The 19,150-nt window shown below is 48.4% G+C and overlaps 1 protein-coding gene across 4 annotated transcripts in view; it reads left to right on the top strand.

Moving 5' to 3' along the window:
• Nucleotides 1-17,442, top strand: part of SHFL (shiftless antiviral inhibitor of ribosomal frameshifting) — a 57,948-nt gene extending 40,506 nt beyond the window's left edge. For all 4 annotated transcript variants that reach the window (XM_069767066.1, XM_069767068.1, XM_069767067.1 and 1 more), the window contains 4 exons: nt 6,023-6,178; nt 7,838-7,941; nt 9,021-9,169; nt 15,283-17,442. In XM_069767066.1, the coding sequence (XP_069623167.1) occupies nt 6,023-6,178; nt 7,838-7,941; nt 9,021-9,169; nt 15,283-15,500 (627 nt within the window). In that variant the 3' untranslated portion in view covers nt 15,501-17,442. The remainder of the gene's footprint in view (nt 1-6,022; nt 6,179-7,837; nt 7,942-9,020; nt 9,170-15,282) is intronic.
• Nucleotides 17,443-19,150: the final 1,708 nt, after the last annotated feature.

Here is a 19,150-nt window from a genome sequence, read left to right as displayed (position 1 = left end):
TCCCCTGATGCGCTCACATCACCCTGTGCCCCTGATGTCCTCACATCACTTTGTTCCCCTGATGCGCTCACATCACCCTGTTCCCCTGATGCGCTCACATCACCCTGTTCCCTTGATGCGCTCACATCACCCTCTTCCCCTGATGTGCTCACATCACCTTGTTCCCCTGATGCACTCACATCACCTTGTTCCCCAGAAGCGCTCACATCACCTTGTTCCCCTGATGCACTCACATCACTTTGTTCCCCTGATGCGCTCACATCACCCTGTTCCCCTGATGCGCGCACATCACCTTGTTCCCCTGATGCGCTCACATCACCTTGTTCCCCTGAAGCTCACATCACCCTGTTCCCCTTATGCACTCAGATCACCCTGTTCCCCTGATGTCCTCACATCACCCTTTTCCCCTGATGCGCTCACATCACCCTGTTCCCCTGATGCGCTCACATCACCTTGTTCACCTGATGCGCTCACGTCACCTTGTTCCCTCGATGCTCACATCACCTTGTTCCCCTGATGCGCTCACATCACCCTGTTCCCCTGATGCTCACATCACCTTGTTCCCCTGATGCGCTCACATCACCCTGTTTCCCTGGTGCGCTCACATCACCTTGTTCACCTGATGCGCTCACGTCACCTTGTTCCCCTGATGCTCACATCACCTTGTTCCCCTGATGCGCTCACATCACCCTGTTCCCCTGATGTGCTCACATCACCCTGTTCCCCTGATGCGCTCACATCACCCTGTGCCCCTGATGTCCTCACATCACTTTGTTCCCCTGATGCGCTCACATCACTTTGTTCCCCTGATGCGCTCACATCACCCTCTTCCCCTGATGCGCTCACATCACCCTGTTCCCCTGATGCGCTCACATCACCCTGTTCCCTTGATGCACTCACATCACCTTCTTCCCCTGATGTGCTCACATCACCTTGTTCCCCTGAAGCGCTCACATCACCTTGTTCCCCTGAAGCGCTCACATCACCTTGTTCCCCTGATGCACTCACATCACCTTGTTCCCCTGATGCGCTCACATCACCCTGTTCCCCTGATGCAATCACATTACCCTCTTCCCCTGATGCGCTCACATCACCCTGTTCCCCTGATGCGCTCACATCACCCTGTTCCATTGATGCGCTCACATCACCCTCTTCCCCTGATGCGCTCACGTCACCCTGTTCCCCTGATGCGCTCACATCACCCTGTTCCCTTGATGCACTCACATCACCCTCTTCTCCTGATGTGCTCACATCACCTTGTTCCCCTGAAGAGCTCACATCACCTTGTTCCCCTGAAGCGCTCACATCACCTTGTTCCCCTGATACGCTCACATCACCTTGTTCCCCTGATGCGCTCACATCACCCTGTTCCCCTGATGCACTCACATTACCCTCTTCCCCTGATGCGCTCACATCACCCTGTTCCCCTGATGCGCTCACATCACCTTGTTCCCCTGAAGCACTCACATCACCTTGTTCTCCTGAAACGCTCACATCACCTTGTTCCCCTGATGCACTCACATCACCTTGTTCCCCTGATGCGCTCACATCACCCTGTTCCCCTGATGCACTCACATTACCCTGTTCCCCTGATGCGCTCACATCACCCTGTGCCCCTGATGTCCTCACATCACTTTGTTCCCCTGATGCGCTCACATCACCCTGTTCCCCTGATGCGCTCACATCACCCTGTTCCCCTGATACGCTCACATCACCTTGTTCCCCTGATGCGCTCACATCACCCTGTTCCCCTGATGCACTCACATTACCCTCTTCCCCTGATGCGCTCACATCACCCTGTTCCCCTGATGCGCTCACATCACCTTGTTCCCCTGAAGCACTCACATCACCTTGTTCTCCTGAAGCGCTCACATCACCTTGTTCCCCTGATGCACTCACATCACCTTGTTCCCCTGATGCGCTCACATCACCCTGTTCCCCTGATGCACTCACATTACCCTGTTCCCCTGATGCGCTCACATCACCCTGTGCCCCTGATGTCCTCACATCACTTCGTTCCCCTGATGCGCTCACATCACCCTGTTCCCCTGATGCGCTCACATCACCCTGTTCCCCTGATGCGCTCACATCACCCTGTGCCCCTGATGTCCTCATATCACTTTGTTCCCCTGATGCGCTCACATCACCCTGTTCCCCTGATGCGCTCACATCACCCTGTTCCCCTGATGCACTCACATCACCCTGTGCCCCTGATGTCCTCACATCACTTTGTTCCCCTGATGCTCTCACATCACCCTGTGCCCCTGATGAGCTCACATGACCTTGTTCCCCTGAAGCTCACATCACCTTGTTCCCCTGATGCGCTCATGTCACCTTGTTCCCCTGATGCGTTCACATCACCTTGTTCCCCTGATGCGCTCACATCACCCTGTGCCCCTGATGTCCTCACATCACTTTGTTCCCCTGATGCGCTCACATCACCCTGTTCCCCTGATGTGCTCACATCACCCTGTTCCCCTGATGCGCTCACATCACCCTGTGCCCCTGATGTCCTCACATCACTTTGTTTCCCTGATGCGCTCACATCACCCTGTTCCCCTGATGCGCTCACATCACCCTGTTCCATTGATGCGCTCACATCACCCTCTTCCCCTGATGCGCTCACATCACCCTGTTCCCCTGATGCGCTCACATCACCCTGTTCCCTTGATGCACTCACATCACCCTCTTCCCCTGATGTGCTCACATCACCTTGTTCCCCTGAAGCGCTCACATCACCTTGTTCCCCTGAAGCACTCACATCACCTTGTTCCCCTGATGCACTTACATCACCTTGTTCCCCTGATGCGCTCACATCACCCTGTTCCCCTGATGCACTCACATTACCCTCTTCCCCTGATGCGCTCACATCACCCTGTTCCCCTGATGCGCTCACATCACCCTGTTCCATTGATGTACTCACATCACCCTCTTCCCCTGATGCGCTCACATCACCCTGTTCCCCTGATGCGCTCACATCACCCTGTTCCCTTGATGCACTCACATCACCCTCTTCCCCTGATGTGCTCACATCACCTTGTTCCCCTGAAGCGCTCACGTCACCTTGTTCCCCTGAAGCGCTCACATCACCTTGTTCCCCTGATACGCTCACATCACCTTGTTCCCCTGATGCGCTCACATCACCCTGTTCCCCTGATGCACTCACATTACCCTCTTCCCCTGATGCGCTCACATCACCCTGTTCCCCTGATGCGCTCACATCACCTTGTTCCCCTGAAGCACTCACATCACCTTGTTCCCCTGATGCACTCACATCACCTTGTTCCCCTGATGCGCTCACATCACCCTGTTCCCCTGATGCACTCACATCACCCTGTGCCCCTGATGTCCTCACATCACTTTGTTCCCCTGATGCGCTCACATCACCCTGTTCCCCTGATGCGCTCACATCACCCTGTTCCCCTGATGCGCTCACATCACCCTGTGCCCCTGATGTCCTCACATCACTTTGTTCCCCTGATGCGCTCACATCACCCTGTTCCCCTGATGCGCTCACATCACCCTGTTCCCATGATGCACTCACATCACCCTGTGCCCCTGATGTCCTCACATCACTTTGTTCCCCTGATGCGCTCACATCACCCTGTTCCCCTGATGCGCTCACATCACCCTATTCCATTGATGCGCTCACATCACCCTCTTCCCCTGATGCGCTCACATCACCCTGTTCCCCTGATGCGCTCACATCACCCTGTTCCCTTGATGCGCTCACATCACCCTCTTCCCCTGATGTGCTCACATCACCTTGTTCCCCTGATGCGCTTACATCACCCTGTTCCCCTGATGCGCTCACATCACCCTGTTCCCCTGATGCGCTCACATCACCCTCTTCCCCTGATGTGCTCACATCACCTTGTTCCCCTGTAGAGCTCACATCACCTTGTTCCCCTGAAGCGCTCACATCACCTTGTTCCCCTGATGCACTCACATCACCTTGTTCCCCTGATGCGCTCACATCACCCTGTTCCCCTGATGCGCGCACATCACCTTGTTCCCCTGATACGCTCACATCACCTTGTTCCCCTGATGCTCACATCACCCTGTTCACCTTATGCGCTCACATCACCCTTTTCCCCTGATGTGCTCACATCACCCTGTTCCCCTGATGCGCTCCCATCACCCTGTTCCCCTGACGCGCTCACATCACCCTTTTCCCCTGATGCGCTCACATAACCCTGTTCCCCTGATGCGCTCACATCACCTTGTTCCCCTGATGCGTTCACATCACCTTGTTCTTCTGATGCTCACATCACCTTGTTCCCCTGATGCGCTCACATCACCCTGTTCCCCTGATGCTCACATCACCTTGTTCCCCTGATGTGCTCACATCACCCTGTTTCCCTGGTGCGCTCACATCACCCTGTTCCTCTGATGCGCTCACATCACCTTGTCCCCCTGATGCACTCACATCACTTTGTTCCCCTGATGCGCTCACATCACCCTGTTCCACTTATGCTCTCACATCACCCTGTGCCCCTGATGCGCTCATATCACCCTGTTCTTCTGATGCGCTCACATCACCTTGTTCCACGATGTGCTCACATCACCCTGTTCCCCTTGATGCGCTGACATCATCCTGTTCCCCTGATGCGCTCACATCACCCTGATCCCCTGATGCGCTAACATCACCTTGTTCCCCTGAAGCGCTCACATCACCTTGTTCTCCTGATGCGCTCACATCACCCTGTTCCCCTGATGCGCTCACATCACCATGTTCCCCTGATGCGCTCACGTCACCTTGTTCCCCTGATGCGCTCACGTCACCCTGTTCCCCTTATGCGCTCACATCACCCTGTTCCCCTGATGCGCTCACATCACTTTGTTCCCCTGATGCGCTCACGTCACCTTGTTCCCCTGATGCTCACATCACCTTGTTCACCTGATGTGCTCACATCACCTTGTTCCCCTGATGGGCTCACATCACCCTGTTCTCCTGATGCGCTCACATCACCTTGTTCCCCTGATGCACTCACATCACCTGTTCCCCTGATGCTCTCACATCACCCTGTTCCCCTTATGCACTCACATCACCCTGTGCCCCTGATGCGCTCATATCACCTTGTTCTTCTGATGCGCTCACATCACCTTGTTCCCGATGTGCTCACATCACACTGTTCCGCTTGATGCGCTCACATCACCCTGTTCCCCTGATGCGCTCACATCACCCTGATCCCCTGATGCGCTCACATCACCTTGTTCCCCTGATGCGTGTTTTTTCAACATCTTCTGCAGGATTGCATCGCTCCTTTGCCTTCTGGATATCTGTTTGCTGGGGGACATCACTCCTGCTTGATTTACAGTTTGGACTGGTGCCGTCTGCCTGAACTGTGTGTTCCCTAATGCTCCAAACGTAGAGAGCTTTGCTTCTGCAGTATCAGAGGAGCAGCGATCCTGGAAGCTTCAGAGCAGCGCCCCTCTCATAAGTTGTATTGGATAGAGTTTGTATGCTTCCAGCTTTTGCCACCTCTGATAGACTGCAGTGGTGGCTGGTGACCTTGGCATTCAGCAGTACACAACAGAATTAAACATCCAGAGAGGTTTTTTAATAACGAGTAAATTGCAAAATTGAACTTTGCAATTTTAACTATTTACAATGACGAGAATAACTCTTTAAAGGAAAAGTGTCGATAACTAATTTTTTTTCGTATGCTGTATTAGAGCAAGTTAGTTCCATCTTTAGGTGTTTTAACCAGGCAGACGCGTCACTAATAAAGGGAAGCTCCCGCTTTGGCGCACTGTACCCGAGCACCTAACATGGTCACTTAATTAAGTGTATGGCCAGATGTACCTTACTATGTTTCCCCTTTCCTGAAATGTAACGTTCTGACGGGTGCTATACTATCTCTGAAGGTTGACCATTCCAAAACATTACATAAGGGATAACGCTACCGTGCATGGCATGATGGGAAATGACGACTTTTAATGTAGTAACGTTTTCGATCCCCCCTCGTATACCGAGCGATCCTTGGACTCATGCACTGATAGAACAATATATTCCCAGGACCTCGCTGCAAGATTGAAGTGTTTGCCCCTGACGGAGAAAAATCTGAAGATGTTTAACAACGCCTCCGAAAACCGGATTCCTTCCAACGACAGACAGTTTGCGTGCAAAGACTGTGACAAGATGTGGTGGAGACGAGTCCCTCAGCGGAAGGAGGCAAGTGTTATAATACTCTTACTCGAGGGACCTTTCTCCAGAGTCGATGCTTTGTTATTGATGGTCGAGTTATGGTCGTGCTGAGAGTTTCTGCTGGTAGAGGGGAAGAGAGAGCTGCTCATCTTCTATACAAATTCTTAATTATTTTGTAAAATTAACCCCCTTATCACCCTGTGACGTACATTTTCGGCATACATCACATGCAGAGGTGTATACAGCCGATTCTACTCCATACCAAGCAGACATCGGCTGTATTTCACAGCCGGCATCCGCTTCTAACAGCAGCGACCAGAGCTACCTCCAATCGCAGCGGTTGAACCATTTCATTGCTATTGTCAATCACTGACAGCGCTGACATAGAAATGGCCTGAATTATCTTGAGGGAGCCGATGGGTTACACATGGCGTTCGGGGCCCCCCATGGCTGCCGATTTCGTCCTCCTGTGAAGTGTAGGCACAAATTCGGCATCATTGGATAACATCAGTTTCACTTTATACTGTGATCCTGTAGTATTGTAGTACATAGCCCAAGTGATCAAACTTTTAAAGGTTTAAGTTCCCTAGGGGGACTTAAAAAAATTAAGTAAAAATGTAAAAACAAAATTGTTAAAAAAGAAACAAAAAGAAACGTTAATTAATCTCTTTTCTCCATTCAAAAATAAAGAAATTAAATACTATAAAAAAATAAACATATTTGGTAAGTCCGATCTATCAAAGTATGAAAGTATTTATCTTCTTCCCGACATATGACGTACAGTTACGCCATATGCCAGCTCCCTAACTGAACCCGCATGTTTCACAGCAGATGATGGCTGTGATATTCAGCCATCATCTGCTCTAACATATGATGACTTTCTCTTGTAAAAACTAGCCCGTGGCTTTCTTTCCTAAGAGACCCTGATTTTTTTTTTGCTATGGTATTGCTGTTTATAATTTTTTTTTAATGTTTTTTTTTTTATCACTGTTGTTAATTAGTCCCCTTACGGGACTTGAACTTACGATCATCTGATAATACAAGCGATCAGATGATCGTAAGTTCAAGTTCCATAAGGGGACTATTAATAACAGTGATAAAAAAAAAAAGTAATTTTTTTTTATAAAACTACAATTCAACCCCTGTTTTCCCATATAAAATTAAGAAAAAAAATGCACATATTTGGTATTGTTACATCCGTAAAAGTCCGATCTATAAAAATATAAAATTAATTAACCTGATCGGTAAACGCCGTGATCAGAAAAAAATGGAAATGCCACAATTGTAGGTTTATAGGACGTTGAACTACTGCAAAAAATGCAATCAAAGGCGATTGTATCAATAAAAACGTCAGCTCAGGATGCAAAATAATAAGCTTTTTTTTTTTTTTTTTTGCAATTTTGCCTTACTTGGAATTTTTATCGATTATACAGTATAATGCAATACTTTGGTGCGACTGTGGCATTTAAGTGGTTAAACAGCAGCAATCTGAGATCCCTCTGGTCGCTGCTGTTAGAGGCAGGTCCCGGCCGTATGACGCAGCAGGCACTCGCCACGGGTGAAGGGAGTTCAGCTGCCGTGCATCCTCCATAAACCCGCACCCAACATGCGCTGCCCGTGTATGTCAGGAAGGAGTTAAAAGAGCAGGGTTATGCCAGATTAAACGCTGTCCCTCCGTTTATTTAGGTGTCCAAGTGTCACAGCTGTCGCAAAAAATACGATCCCGTTCCTCATGACAAGATGTGGGGGTTTGCCGAGTTCCATTGCCGTAACTGCAATCGCACATTCAAGTAAGAAAACCCCTAATATTTCCTGTACTAAAGGGTTTTTTTTTGTTTGTTTTTTCTTCTTTAAAAATAATAAAAATTGCTCCGTTTGCCTTCCGTAGCCTTAATTGAGTTGTGAAAGCTTATAAGCCACCACTAGAGGGAGCTATTGCATTCTGTGTTACTATAGGCTTCAATGTGTGAGCTGTATTCACTCTGCTCTCTAGCTCCCTCTAGTGGAGCACAGACAATATAATCATTTTCATTTTATGTCCGGAGAAGGTCTACGCTAAGGTAGAAAGGTATCGGCAACCTAAAATGTAAGTGTGCACCAGCGGAGGCCTCCTCCAGGTGATTGCTTACGCTCAAAATTATTCTTGATGAAAAAAATCTGTAGACATAGGAGTAACTTGCTCCTTATTAGTGGCCACTTTTTAAGTTTTCATTCATTTTTAAAACTTTTTTTTTTTTTCTTATTTTTCCTCGACAGTTTTGCTTATTTAGATGTTTTAGACATATTCCAAAAAAATGTGACTTTTACCCAATGTCGCATTTCTTTTCGTGCGCCTCCCTCCACTCGCCCCCTTGAGTAAGTTTTCTGGATGAGTTTTCAATTCGGCGCATTTTTGTGATTTTTTTTTTTTTGGTGTGAAATTTTTTTCAAAAACTGGTATAAGACAAAAATGAAAGGCCCGATTCACCATATGTGATTTATTGATGACTTTTTTTATTTTCTTTGTCTGGTTTTTTTTTTTTTTACATATTTTGAGCCAAATTTTTCAAAATGGCTGTTCATGAGTAAAAATGCCTGTTACAGTTTTTTTGTGATTAACCAGTTTATGTGACTTTTTAGCACCAAAGGTCGCAAACCCTTAACCCCTTCATGACCTTGGGATTTTCCGTTTTTCCGTGTTCGTTTTTCGCTTCCCTCCTTCCCAGAGCCATAACTTTTTAATTTTTCTGTCAATATGGCCATGTGAGGGCTTATTTTTTGCGGGACGAGTTGTACTTTAGGACGACACCATTGGTTTTACCATGAGCTGCATTTGCCAGAATTGACCTTTTTGTGGGTGTAATCACTCAGTATTTTTTCCCATTTGCAGGGGGTTCTCACAGATGGGACTTTCATGTCCATGTTACATATGTGGTACTCCAGTCTTACCCAGTCGAATCCTTCCTCCCCGACGGAACAGCGGCCCACGAACCCGAAACCCTCACAGCTGCTTTGGAGAAAATTGTTATAACCGAAGAGGTAATTATTCTAATAATATAATAATGCAATCGCATCACTATAAAGTAAGTGCAAGCAAAAAATACACGTGCTTCTCATAAAATTAGAATATCATCGAAAAGTGAATTTGTTTCAGTTCTTCAATACAAAAAGTGAAACTCATATATTATATAGAGTCATTACACACAGAGTGATCTATTTCACTTGTTTATTTCTGTTAATGTTGATGATTATGGCTTACAGCCAATAAAAACCCAAAGTCATTATCTCAGTATATTAGAATACTTTATAACACCAGCTTGAGAAATGATTTTAAAATCTGAAATGTATGTTCAGTAAATGCAGTCAATACTTGGTCGGGGCTCCTTTTGCATCAATTACTTGTTGGCAGAGGGAAGCATGGAGTGCTCTAACATTTCCTGGTAGACGGCTGCGTTGACTTTGGTCTTGATAAAACACAGTGGACCTACACCAGCAGATGACATGGCTCCCAAACCATCACTGATTGTGGAGACTTCACACTAAACCTCCAGCAGCTTGGATTGTGGCCTCTCCACTCTTCCTCCAGACTCTGGGACCTTGATTTCCAAATGAAATGCAAGATTTACTTTAATCTGCAAACACCTTGGACCACTGACAACAGTCCGGTTCTTTTCCTCCTTGGCCCAGGTCAGACGCTTCTGGCGTTGTCTATTGGTCATGAGTGGCTGACACAAGGAATGTGACACTTGTAGCCCATGTCCTGGATATGTCTGTGTGTGGAGGCTCCTGAGGCAATGACTCCAGCAGCAGTCCACTCCTTGTGAATCTCCCCCAAATTTTTGAATGGCCTTTTCTCTACAATCCTTTCATGGCTGCGGTTATCCTGGTTGCTTGTGCACCTTTTTCTACCACACTTTTTCCTTCCACTCAACTTTCCATTAATATACTTGGATACAGCACTCTGTGAACAGACGGCTTTTTTTAGCAATGACCTTTTTTGGCTTCCCCTCCTTGTGGAGTGTGTCAGTGACTGCCTTTTAGACATCTGTCAAGTCAGCAGTCTTCCCCATGATTGTGGAGCTACTCAGGGCCGTGTTTGTCACTAGGCACTTGAGGGCAGGTGCCTGGGGCGGCAGGATGCGGGGGGTGGCACCTGAGGAAGAGTTTTTTTTTTTTTTTAATTATAAGGACCGGGGTCACCGCCAGCCGCCCGCCTACCTCCCCGCCTCCCTCGCCTCCTTGAACTTATCATACTCACCCTCCTCGGCTCCAGTGGTGCCTGCAACTCCAATGGTCTCAGCGCCAGCAGCTTCTTCCTGTGCTGATCGGTCACATGGTACCGCTCATTAAGGTCATGAATATGGAAGCTGCAGCACCGTGACCAAGATGCAGGGACTTTTGGCGTGGTGCGCAGGTGTGAGAAAGGTGAGTATGGCAGGGGAGGAGGATGAGGGAGGACGGGGGCTGCAAAGGCACGCATACAAGATGGGAGAGGGGGGGCTGCAGAGGCACGCATATAAGATGGGATGGGGGGCTGCAGAGGCACGCATACAAGATGGAAGGGGGGCTGCAGAGGCACGCATGCAAGATGGGAGGGGGGGCTGCAGAGCCACGCATACAATATGGGAGAGGGGGGCTGCAGAGGCACACATACAAGATGGGAGGGGGGCTGCAGAGGCACGCATACAAGATGGGAGGGGGGGGCTGCAGAGGAACTCATACAAGATGGGAGGGGGGGCTGCAGAGCCACACATACAAGATGGGAGGGGGGGCTGCAGAGGCATGCATACAAGATGGGAGAGGGGGGGCTGCAGAGGCACGCATACAAGATGGGAGGGGGGCTGCAGAGGCACGCATACAAGATGGGAGAGGGGGGCTGCAGAGGCACACATACAAGATGGGAGAGGGGGGGCTGCAGAGGCACGCATACAAGATGGGAGGGGGGGTTGCAGAGCCACGCATACAAGATGGGAGAGGGGGGCTGCAGAGGCACGCATACAAGATGGGAGAGGGGGGGCTGCAGAGGCACGCATACAAGATGGGAGGGGGCTGCAGAGGGACGCATACAAGATGGGAGGGGGGGCTGCAGAGGTACATATACAAGATGGGAGATGGGGGGCTGCAGAGGCACACTTACAAGATGGGAGAGGGGGGGAAGCAGAGCTATGCATACAAAATGGAGGGGGGGAGCAGAGCCATGCATACAAGATGGAGGGGGGGGAAGCAGAGCCATGCATACAAGATGGGAGGGGGGGAAAGCAGAGCCAGTGTCCGCCCCTGCCCAGGGATCAATTGTACTCGCATCCTACAGAAGTGAGTACAATTGAGGCTCTGACTGCCAGGTCAGAGTGACGTGAGCAGCGTGATCTGATCACACTGCCGATGTCGCTCACTCGCACTACAGAGGCGAACACTGATGGTAAGTGCTGCATTGGAGCTGAAGACACCGAAGATTAAGTGCACGGGGGTAGGGGGGGACAATTGGAGCGGTGATGGAGGGATTTATTGTGTGTGGGGACAATTTAAGTGAGGATAGGGGGATTTATTATGTGTGGGGAGAATTGGAGTGGGGATGGGGGGGAGTTAATGTGTGTGGGGAGATTTGTAGTGGGGATGGGAGGATTTAATGTGTGCAGGAGATTCGAGGACACAAAATGAAGAGCAAAGGGGGAGATGGGGAAACAATACTGGTGAATGAGAGGCATGTATGAGGAAACAGGATGGGGGGCATGTATGAGGAAACAGTATGGGGGGTTGGGGGGCATGTATGAGGAAACAGTACAAGGGAATGAGGGCCATGTATGAGAAAACAGTACTGGGGAATGGGGGGCATGTATGAGGAAACAGTACTGGGGAATGAGGGGCATTTATGACAAAACTGGACAGGGGAATGGGGGCATGTATGAGGAAACAGTACAGGGGAATGGGGGGCATGTATGAGGAAACAGTACTGGAGAATGGAGGGCATATATGAGGAAACAGTACTGGGGAATGAGGGGCATGTATGGGGAAACAGTACTGGGGAATGGGGGGCATGTATGAGGAAACAGTACTGGGGAATGAGGGGCATGAATGAGGAAACAATACTGGGGAATGGGGGGCATGTATGAGGAAACAGTACAGGGGAATGGGGGGCATGTATGAGGAAACAGTACTGGTGAATGGGGGGCATGTATGAGGAAACAGTACTGGGGAATGAGGGGCATGTATGAGGAAACAGTACTGGGGAATGGGGGGGCATGTATGAGGAAACAGTATGGGGGGATGGGGGGCATGTATGAGGAAACTACTGGGGAATGAGGGGCATGTATGAGGAAACAGTACTGGGGAATGAGGGGCATGTATGAGGAAACAGTATGGGGGATGGGTGCAGACAGTATGAGGAGCGAACAGGGGAATGTATGTGGACACAGTATGAGTAGAGATGTGAAAAATGTACAGTATGTAGATAGAGTATGGGGAGTGAGGGTGATGGGATGTGTGCAGGCACAGTATGTGGAGTCAGGTGAGCAGGCAGTATAGAAAGTGAGGGGGTAAATATATGAGAAGACAGTATGATGAACAGGAGGGATGTGAGAGGAGAATAGAAACTGAGTAGTGGGGGCATAGCATGGGGGGACAGTGTAAGGGCACAGCCAGCAGGGGACAGGATACCAAGGAGAGGGAGTGTGATGAGAGAGTATAGTATAGAGACTGGGCCCTATAGGGAGGACACAGTATGAGAGGACAGTGTGAAGAGGGGGCCAGTATAGAAAGGAGAGGTCAGTGTGAAGAGCATGTACCATAAGAGGGACAGTGTGGGGGTCATATTTTGTGCAGACAATATAGTGAGGGGCAATTTTTCATTAAGGAGCATTATAATGACACTTCTATCTTTAAGGGCGTCATGTGGAAATTTTCTGCAAAAAAGTGGAGAAGATGGAAGTCTGCAGAGACGGCTGTGGATGAGAAAACTCATCATGGGGTCTGGACAAGATGAAGAAAAGAAGGAGAACGGCTCCAGAGACGACGTCATCTATCAGGTACCTGGATGTAAATGTTATTTGTAATACTAACTAACGCTCATGTTTATATTTATGTTAGGAGCATTAAAGGGGATGTCCAGGTTTGTGATGAGTCTGCAGTCATTCTTTGTGACTGCAGACTTCTGACTTCTCACAGTGAGCACTGCACGCTGTCAGGATTCTCTCATGCTGGCGATTTACATACATGCGGTCACATGCTGACTAGACATATGTGGCCTCACTGTATGAAAATGAACTGAGTGAGGCCGGGCACGTCTAGTCGGAATGTGGTCAGAAGTATCCAAATCACATGCTTGTGCTGACATGACCATCCACCGGCAAGGGAGAATCCTAGTAGTGTGCAGTGCATGAGTTGTGAGAATTCAGAAGCTGCGATGTCAGGATTTAGCTCTGCAGGTTCCAGTACTCATCATTGGACACTTCACTCACGTTATTTTCATACTTGTGGTCCTGTGACATCGAGCTTCTCTTCTGCTTCTCTGTTTTTCACTGAACATTGAGAGCATTAGGGAGAGGAGCTCGTGGGTACATGACTAAGTGTGTAAATCGCATATGTCCTGGGGAGGGGCGCCAAAATGAATTCTTGCCCCGGGTGCCAGAAACCCTAGATACACCTCTGCCGGTATGCCACTGTGAGCGGTGATTACCGGGTCCGGTGGAGGGAGGTCTGTGCACAGACAGTGAGGCAGGGACTGAGGGTGTGCACAGAGAGAATGGAGACCCGGAGACTGCCCGTCCCAGTCTACGCCGTAGCCTGGAGCCCTCATTATCGTAGGAATATGTCAGGTAATAAATTGTTTTTCTAAAGCTTTATAGTGTAGTTTTAGGTCAGGGAGGGATGGTTAGGGATGAGCTAGCAAGGTGCAGACAGAGGCAGTGATGGCTACTTGCAGACATGTGCGGCACTTGTGGTTTTGCCCTTGCGGTGATACAAAAAAACACTGATAGCAGCGTTTTTTTTTCTATTTCTGCAAGTACCGCATTTGCCGGATCGCGGGAAAACCGCAAGTGCCGCACATGTCCGCAAGTCCCATAGGGAATGAATGAGGCTGAACGCAGTGTTGCTGTAAGTGGCAGATGTGGAAAAACTGTCGGATCTGCTGCAAAAGGCGACTTTCACATCAGCGATTCTTGCCAAAGTCACTGCCAATAGTGTCATACTCACCAAAGGGGGAGGCAGCGCTAAAAATGCCTAGGGCAGCAGAAACTCTAAATACGGCCCTGGAGCTACTGAAACAGACTAAGAGACCTTTTTAAATGCTTAGGAAGCCTCTGCAGGTGTTTTTTTGTTAATTATTCTAATTTACTCAGATAATGACTTTGGGGTTTTCATTGGCTGTAAGCCATAATCATCAACATTAACAGAAATAAACACTGAAAATAGATCACTCTGTAATGACTCTGTATAATATGAGTTTCACTTTTTGTATTGAAGAACTGAAATAAATTAACTTTTTGATGATATTCTAATTTAGTGAGAAGCACCTGTATGTGAGAGAACCAAAATACAGCATTAAAAAATATACATATTTACATTATATTAAATAAAAAAATTTCTGCTGAGGTTGTCTTGCATCTTGAGCTTTTGTAACCGAGGTCATCCTGATTAGAGATGGGTGAACCCAAAGAGTAAAGTTCAGCGTCTGAACGGAACACCTACTGTTCGGGTACAGACACTGAACATGGACCGTGTTACTGTGTGGGTTCAGCTGACCAAACACTGGGTGTCATGTGCATGACAGCGCGACAAACACCGCTTCCGTTAGGTGTGAAATCATCCCCGCCGGTCAGAGAGCCGCGGTTCCCACGCTGTCAAAAAACAGCGGGAGTTCTCAGCTGTGATCGGTGTGACAGCGTGGGAACCGCGGCTCTCTGACCGGCAGGGATGATTTCACACCTATCAGAAGCGGTGTTTGACGCACTGTCTTGCACATTATTGCGCAGCAAACACTGCATGTTCGGGTCACCATTCAAGTGAATGGGGTCTGGGTACTGTTCTGGTACCCGAATCTGAACTTTTTGTAACTGTTAAGCCGAAAATTCCATTAAAAGAAGTTTTAAAGACAACGCTTCTAACTGTTCCTAAATTTATGGACATTGACCCTTTTTTTTAATGTCTACACGCAGATCCTTACATTTCCGGCCTCCAATGTGTCCATCCCAGAAGCAGGGCCAAACACAACCACCCCAAAGTGCTGTACCCCAGCATGCTGCACGTCAGCACCGGGTCTACTGTGGCCACGTGCCTGAGCCAGGGCAGCCTGACCCAGTGCGATCTCGATGATCTCATCCTGGACGACATACAGGAGTCTGGCGAAGACGAGAGTGACAGCAACGACAGCTAGAAACGCAACGCAAGCAGCCAATAGTTCAGCATGCATTTCCATATTTATCATTCCTCTGGGCCATGTCTGTGTTTAGAGAATTGCATAAATGGCAATTACATAATTATTGGAATTGCACCTTTTACGAGCGTAATTAAAAAGCATTAGACACAGTCTTCCATGACCCTCCAGTCTTCCATGACCCTCCAGTCTTCCATGACCCTCCAGTCTTCCATGACCCTCCAGTCTTTCATGACCCTCCAGTCTTTCATGATCCTCCAGTCTTTCATGACCCTCCAGTCTTCCATGGCTCTCCAGTCTTTCATGGCTCTCCAGTCTTCCATGGCCCTCCAGTCTTCCATGACCCTCCAGTCTTCCATGGCTCTCCAGTCTTTCATGACCCTCCAGTCTTTCATGACCCTCCAGTCTTTCATGACCCTCCAGTCTTCCATGGCTCTCCAGTCTTTCATGGCTCTCCAGGCCTCCATGGCCCTCCAGTCTTCCATGACCCTCCAGTCTTCCATGGCTCTCGAGTCTTTCATGGCCCTCCAGTCTTCCATGGCTCTCCAGTCTTCCATGGCTCTCAAGTCTTTCATGGCTCGCCAGTATTCCATGACCCTCCAGTCTGCCATGACCCTCCAGTCTTTCATGACCCTCCAGTCTTCCATGGCCCTCCAGTGTTCCATGGCTCTCCACTCATCCATGACCCTCCAGTCTTCCATGACCCTCCAGTCTTTCATGACCCTCCAGTCTTCCATGGCTCTCCAGTCTTTCATGGCTCTCCAGTCTTCCATGGCCCTCCAGTCTTCCATGACCCTCCAGTCTTCCATGGCTCTCGAGTCTTTCATGGCCCTCCAGTCTTCCATGGCTCTCCAGTCTTCCATGGCTCTCAAGTCTTTCATGGCTCGCCAGTCTTCCATGACCCTCCAGTCTGCCATGACCCTCCAGTCTTTCATGACCCTCCAGTCTTCCATGGCCCTTCAGTGTTCCATGGCTCTCCACTCATCCATGACCCTCCAGTCTTCCATGACCCTCCAGTCTTTCATGACCCTCCAGTCTTTCATGACCCTCCAGTCTTTCATGTCCCTCCAGTTTTTCATGGCCCTCCAGTCTTCTATGGCTCTCCAATCTTCCATGGCCCTCCAGTCTTCCATGGCTTTCCAGTCTTCCATGACCCTCCAGTGTTCCATGGCCATTTAGTCTTTCATGACCCTCCAGTCTTCCATGGCTCTCCAGTCTTCCATGACCCTCCAGTCTTCCATGGCTTTCCATGAGGGGCATGGCCCTCCAGTCTTCCATGGCTTTCCAGTCTTCCATGACCCTGCAGCCTTCCATGGCCCTCCAGTCTTTCATGGCCCTCCAGTCTTCCATGGCTCTCCAGTCTTCCATGACCCTCAAAGTGCACACTGGCCATATTATTTGTGAGATCAGTGGGGCCCTTTACAATTAAACCTTTACTGATCCCCCTAAGGGATGACATATTGCTACTCGGTACGACAGGAATATCCCTGTAACAGCAGTTTTACGACGGCCTTCTCATACAGTTGCATGAGTAGAATACAGGCTGCCATAAACAGCAGCCTGCATTCCGCTGAAGGATTTAAAGGGCAAGTACAAGAATTTTTTTTTTCTTGTGCTTGGAAAGGGAGGCAATCCAACCATAAAATAGACATAGAAAATATGGAATTGCCGTCTATGCGATTGCCTAAACACATTGGTAAAGGCTCCCACTTCATGGTCTTCAACCAGTGCCTTATTCCTTGCGGCTCAGGACTGTGTGAAGGAGTGACGGCTACCTCCTGGGACACTTAAAGCCTCCATTCCGCCTTCGCGTCGTCTCTTCTTCCTCCTTTACACAGTTACTTAAAGTGTCAGTTGTCATTTCAATTTTCAGAAGTTAAGTTTTGCTGTTTTGCAAATATTTTTGTTAGTACTAAATAAGAATATAAGTTTTGCAACAAAAGTGTCGGGTGTGTGATTTACAACGGCGCCGTGAACTTGCTCCAGAGAACCTTACATGGTGAAAAATGCTGGGAAGGGAACGGTCAACTGCTCCGGTGTTTCAGCATCTCAGGAGACAACCAACCAGATTTCTTATTTTCAATTACTTTCCAGCAGTGATATCTAGCTTCTGATTGGTTGCTGTCATCCCTATGACAACTTTGAGCTGCAATACCATGAGGCAAGAAAATGTTCTCATAGGGAACTTAGGGTGAAACTGGTTCTCTTTTATGGGATCGTGTCATGAGAAAATGACCTTCCTGATTAGTCATGGGTTTTATAAGCTGTGACATCACCTATTGTGAATGGTGGATCCTGTGTAACCTACTGTATATAGAGGTGTTATCAGTCATTGTACAGGAGGAGGAGGTGAGCTGTGACATCTATTGTGAATGGTGGATCCTGTGTAACCTACTGTATATAGAGGTGTTATCAGTCGTACAGGACGAGGAGGAGGTGAGCTGTGACATCATCTATTGTGAATGGTGGATCCTGTGTAACCTACTATATATAGAGATGTTATAAGTCATTGTACAGGAGGAGGAGGGGAGCTGTGATATCACCTATTGTGAATGGTGGATCCTGTGTAACCTACTGTATATAGAGGTGTTATCAGTCATTGTACAGGAGGAGGAGGTGAGCTGTGACATCACCTATTGTGAATGGTGGATCCTGTGTTATCTACTGTATATAGAGGTGTTATCAGTCATTGTACAGGAGGAGGAGGTGAGCTGTGATATCACCTATTGTTAATGGTGGATCCTGTGTTATCTTCTGTATATAGAGGTGTTATCAGTCATTATACAGGAGGAGGAGGTGAGCTGTGACATCACCTATTGTGAATGGTGGATCCTGTGTTATCTACTGTATATAGAGATGTTATCAGTCATTGTACAGGAGGAGGAGGAGGTGAGCTGTGACATCACCTATTGTGAATGGTGGATCCTGTGTTATCTACTGTATATAGAGGTATTATCATTAATTGTACAGGAGGAGGAGGTGAGCTGTGACATCACCTATTGTGAATGGTGGATCCTGTGTTATCTACTGTATAGAGAGGTGTTATCAGTCATTGTACAGGAGGAGGTGAGCTGTGATATCACCTATTGTGAATGGTGGATCCTGTGTTATCTACTGTATATAGAGGTGTTATCAGTCATTGTACAGGAGGAGGAGGTGAGCTGTGATATCACCTATTGTGAATGGTGGATCCTGTGTTATCTACTGTATATAGAGGTGTTATCAGTCATTGTACAGGAGGAGGTGAGCTGTGACATCACCTATTGTGAATGGTGGATCCTGTGTTATCTACTGTATATAGAGGAGTTATCAGTCATTGTACAGGAGGAGGAGGTGAGCTGTGATATCACCTATTGTGAATGGTGGATCCTGTGTTATCTACTGTATATAGAGGTGTTATCAGTCATTGTACAGGAGGAGGAGGTAAGCTGTGATATCACCTATTGTTAATGGTGGATCCTGTGTTATCTTCTGTATATAGCGGTGTTATCAGTCATTATACAGGAGGAGGAGGTGAGCTGTGACATCACCTATTGTGAATGGTGGATCCTGTGTTATCTACTGTATATAGAGGTGTTATCAGTCATTGTACAGGAGGAGGAGTTGAGCTGTGACATCATCTTTTGTGAATGGTGGATCCTGTGTTATCT

This window comes from Ranitomeya imitator, chromosome 4 (assembly GCF_032444005.1).
Source record: "Ranitomeya imitator isolate aRanImi1 chromosome 4, aRanImi1.pri, whole genome shotgun sequence".
Lineage (NCBI taxonomy): Eukaryota > Metazoa > Chordata > Amphibia > Anura > Dendrobatidae > Ranitomeya > Ranitomeya imitator.
This window is presented reverse-complemented; position numbering and strand designations above follow the sequence as displayed.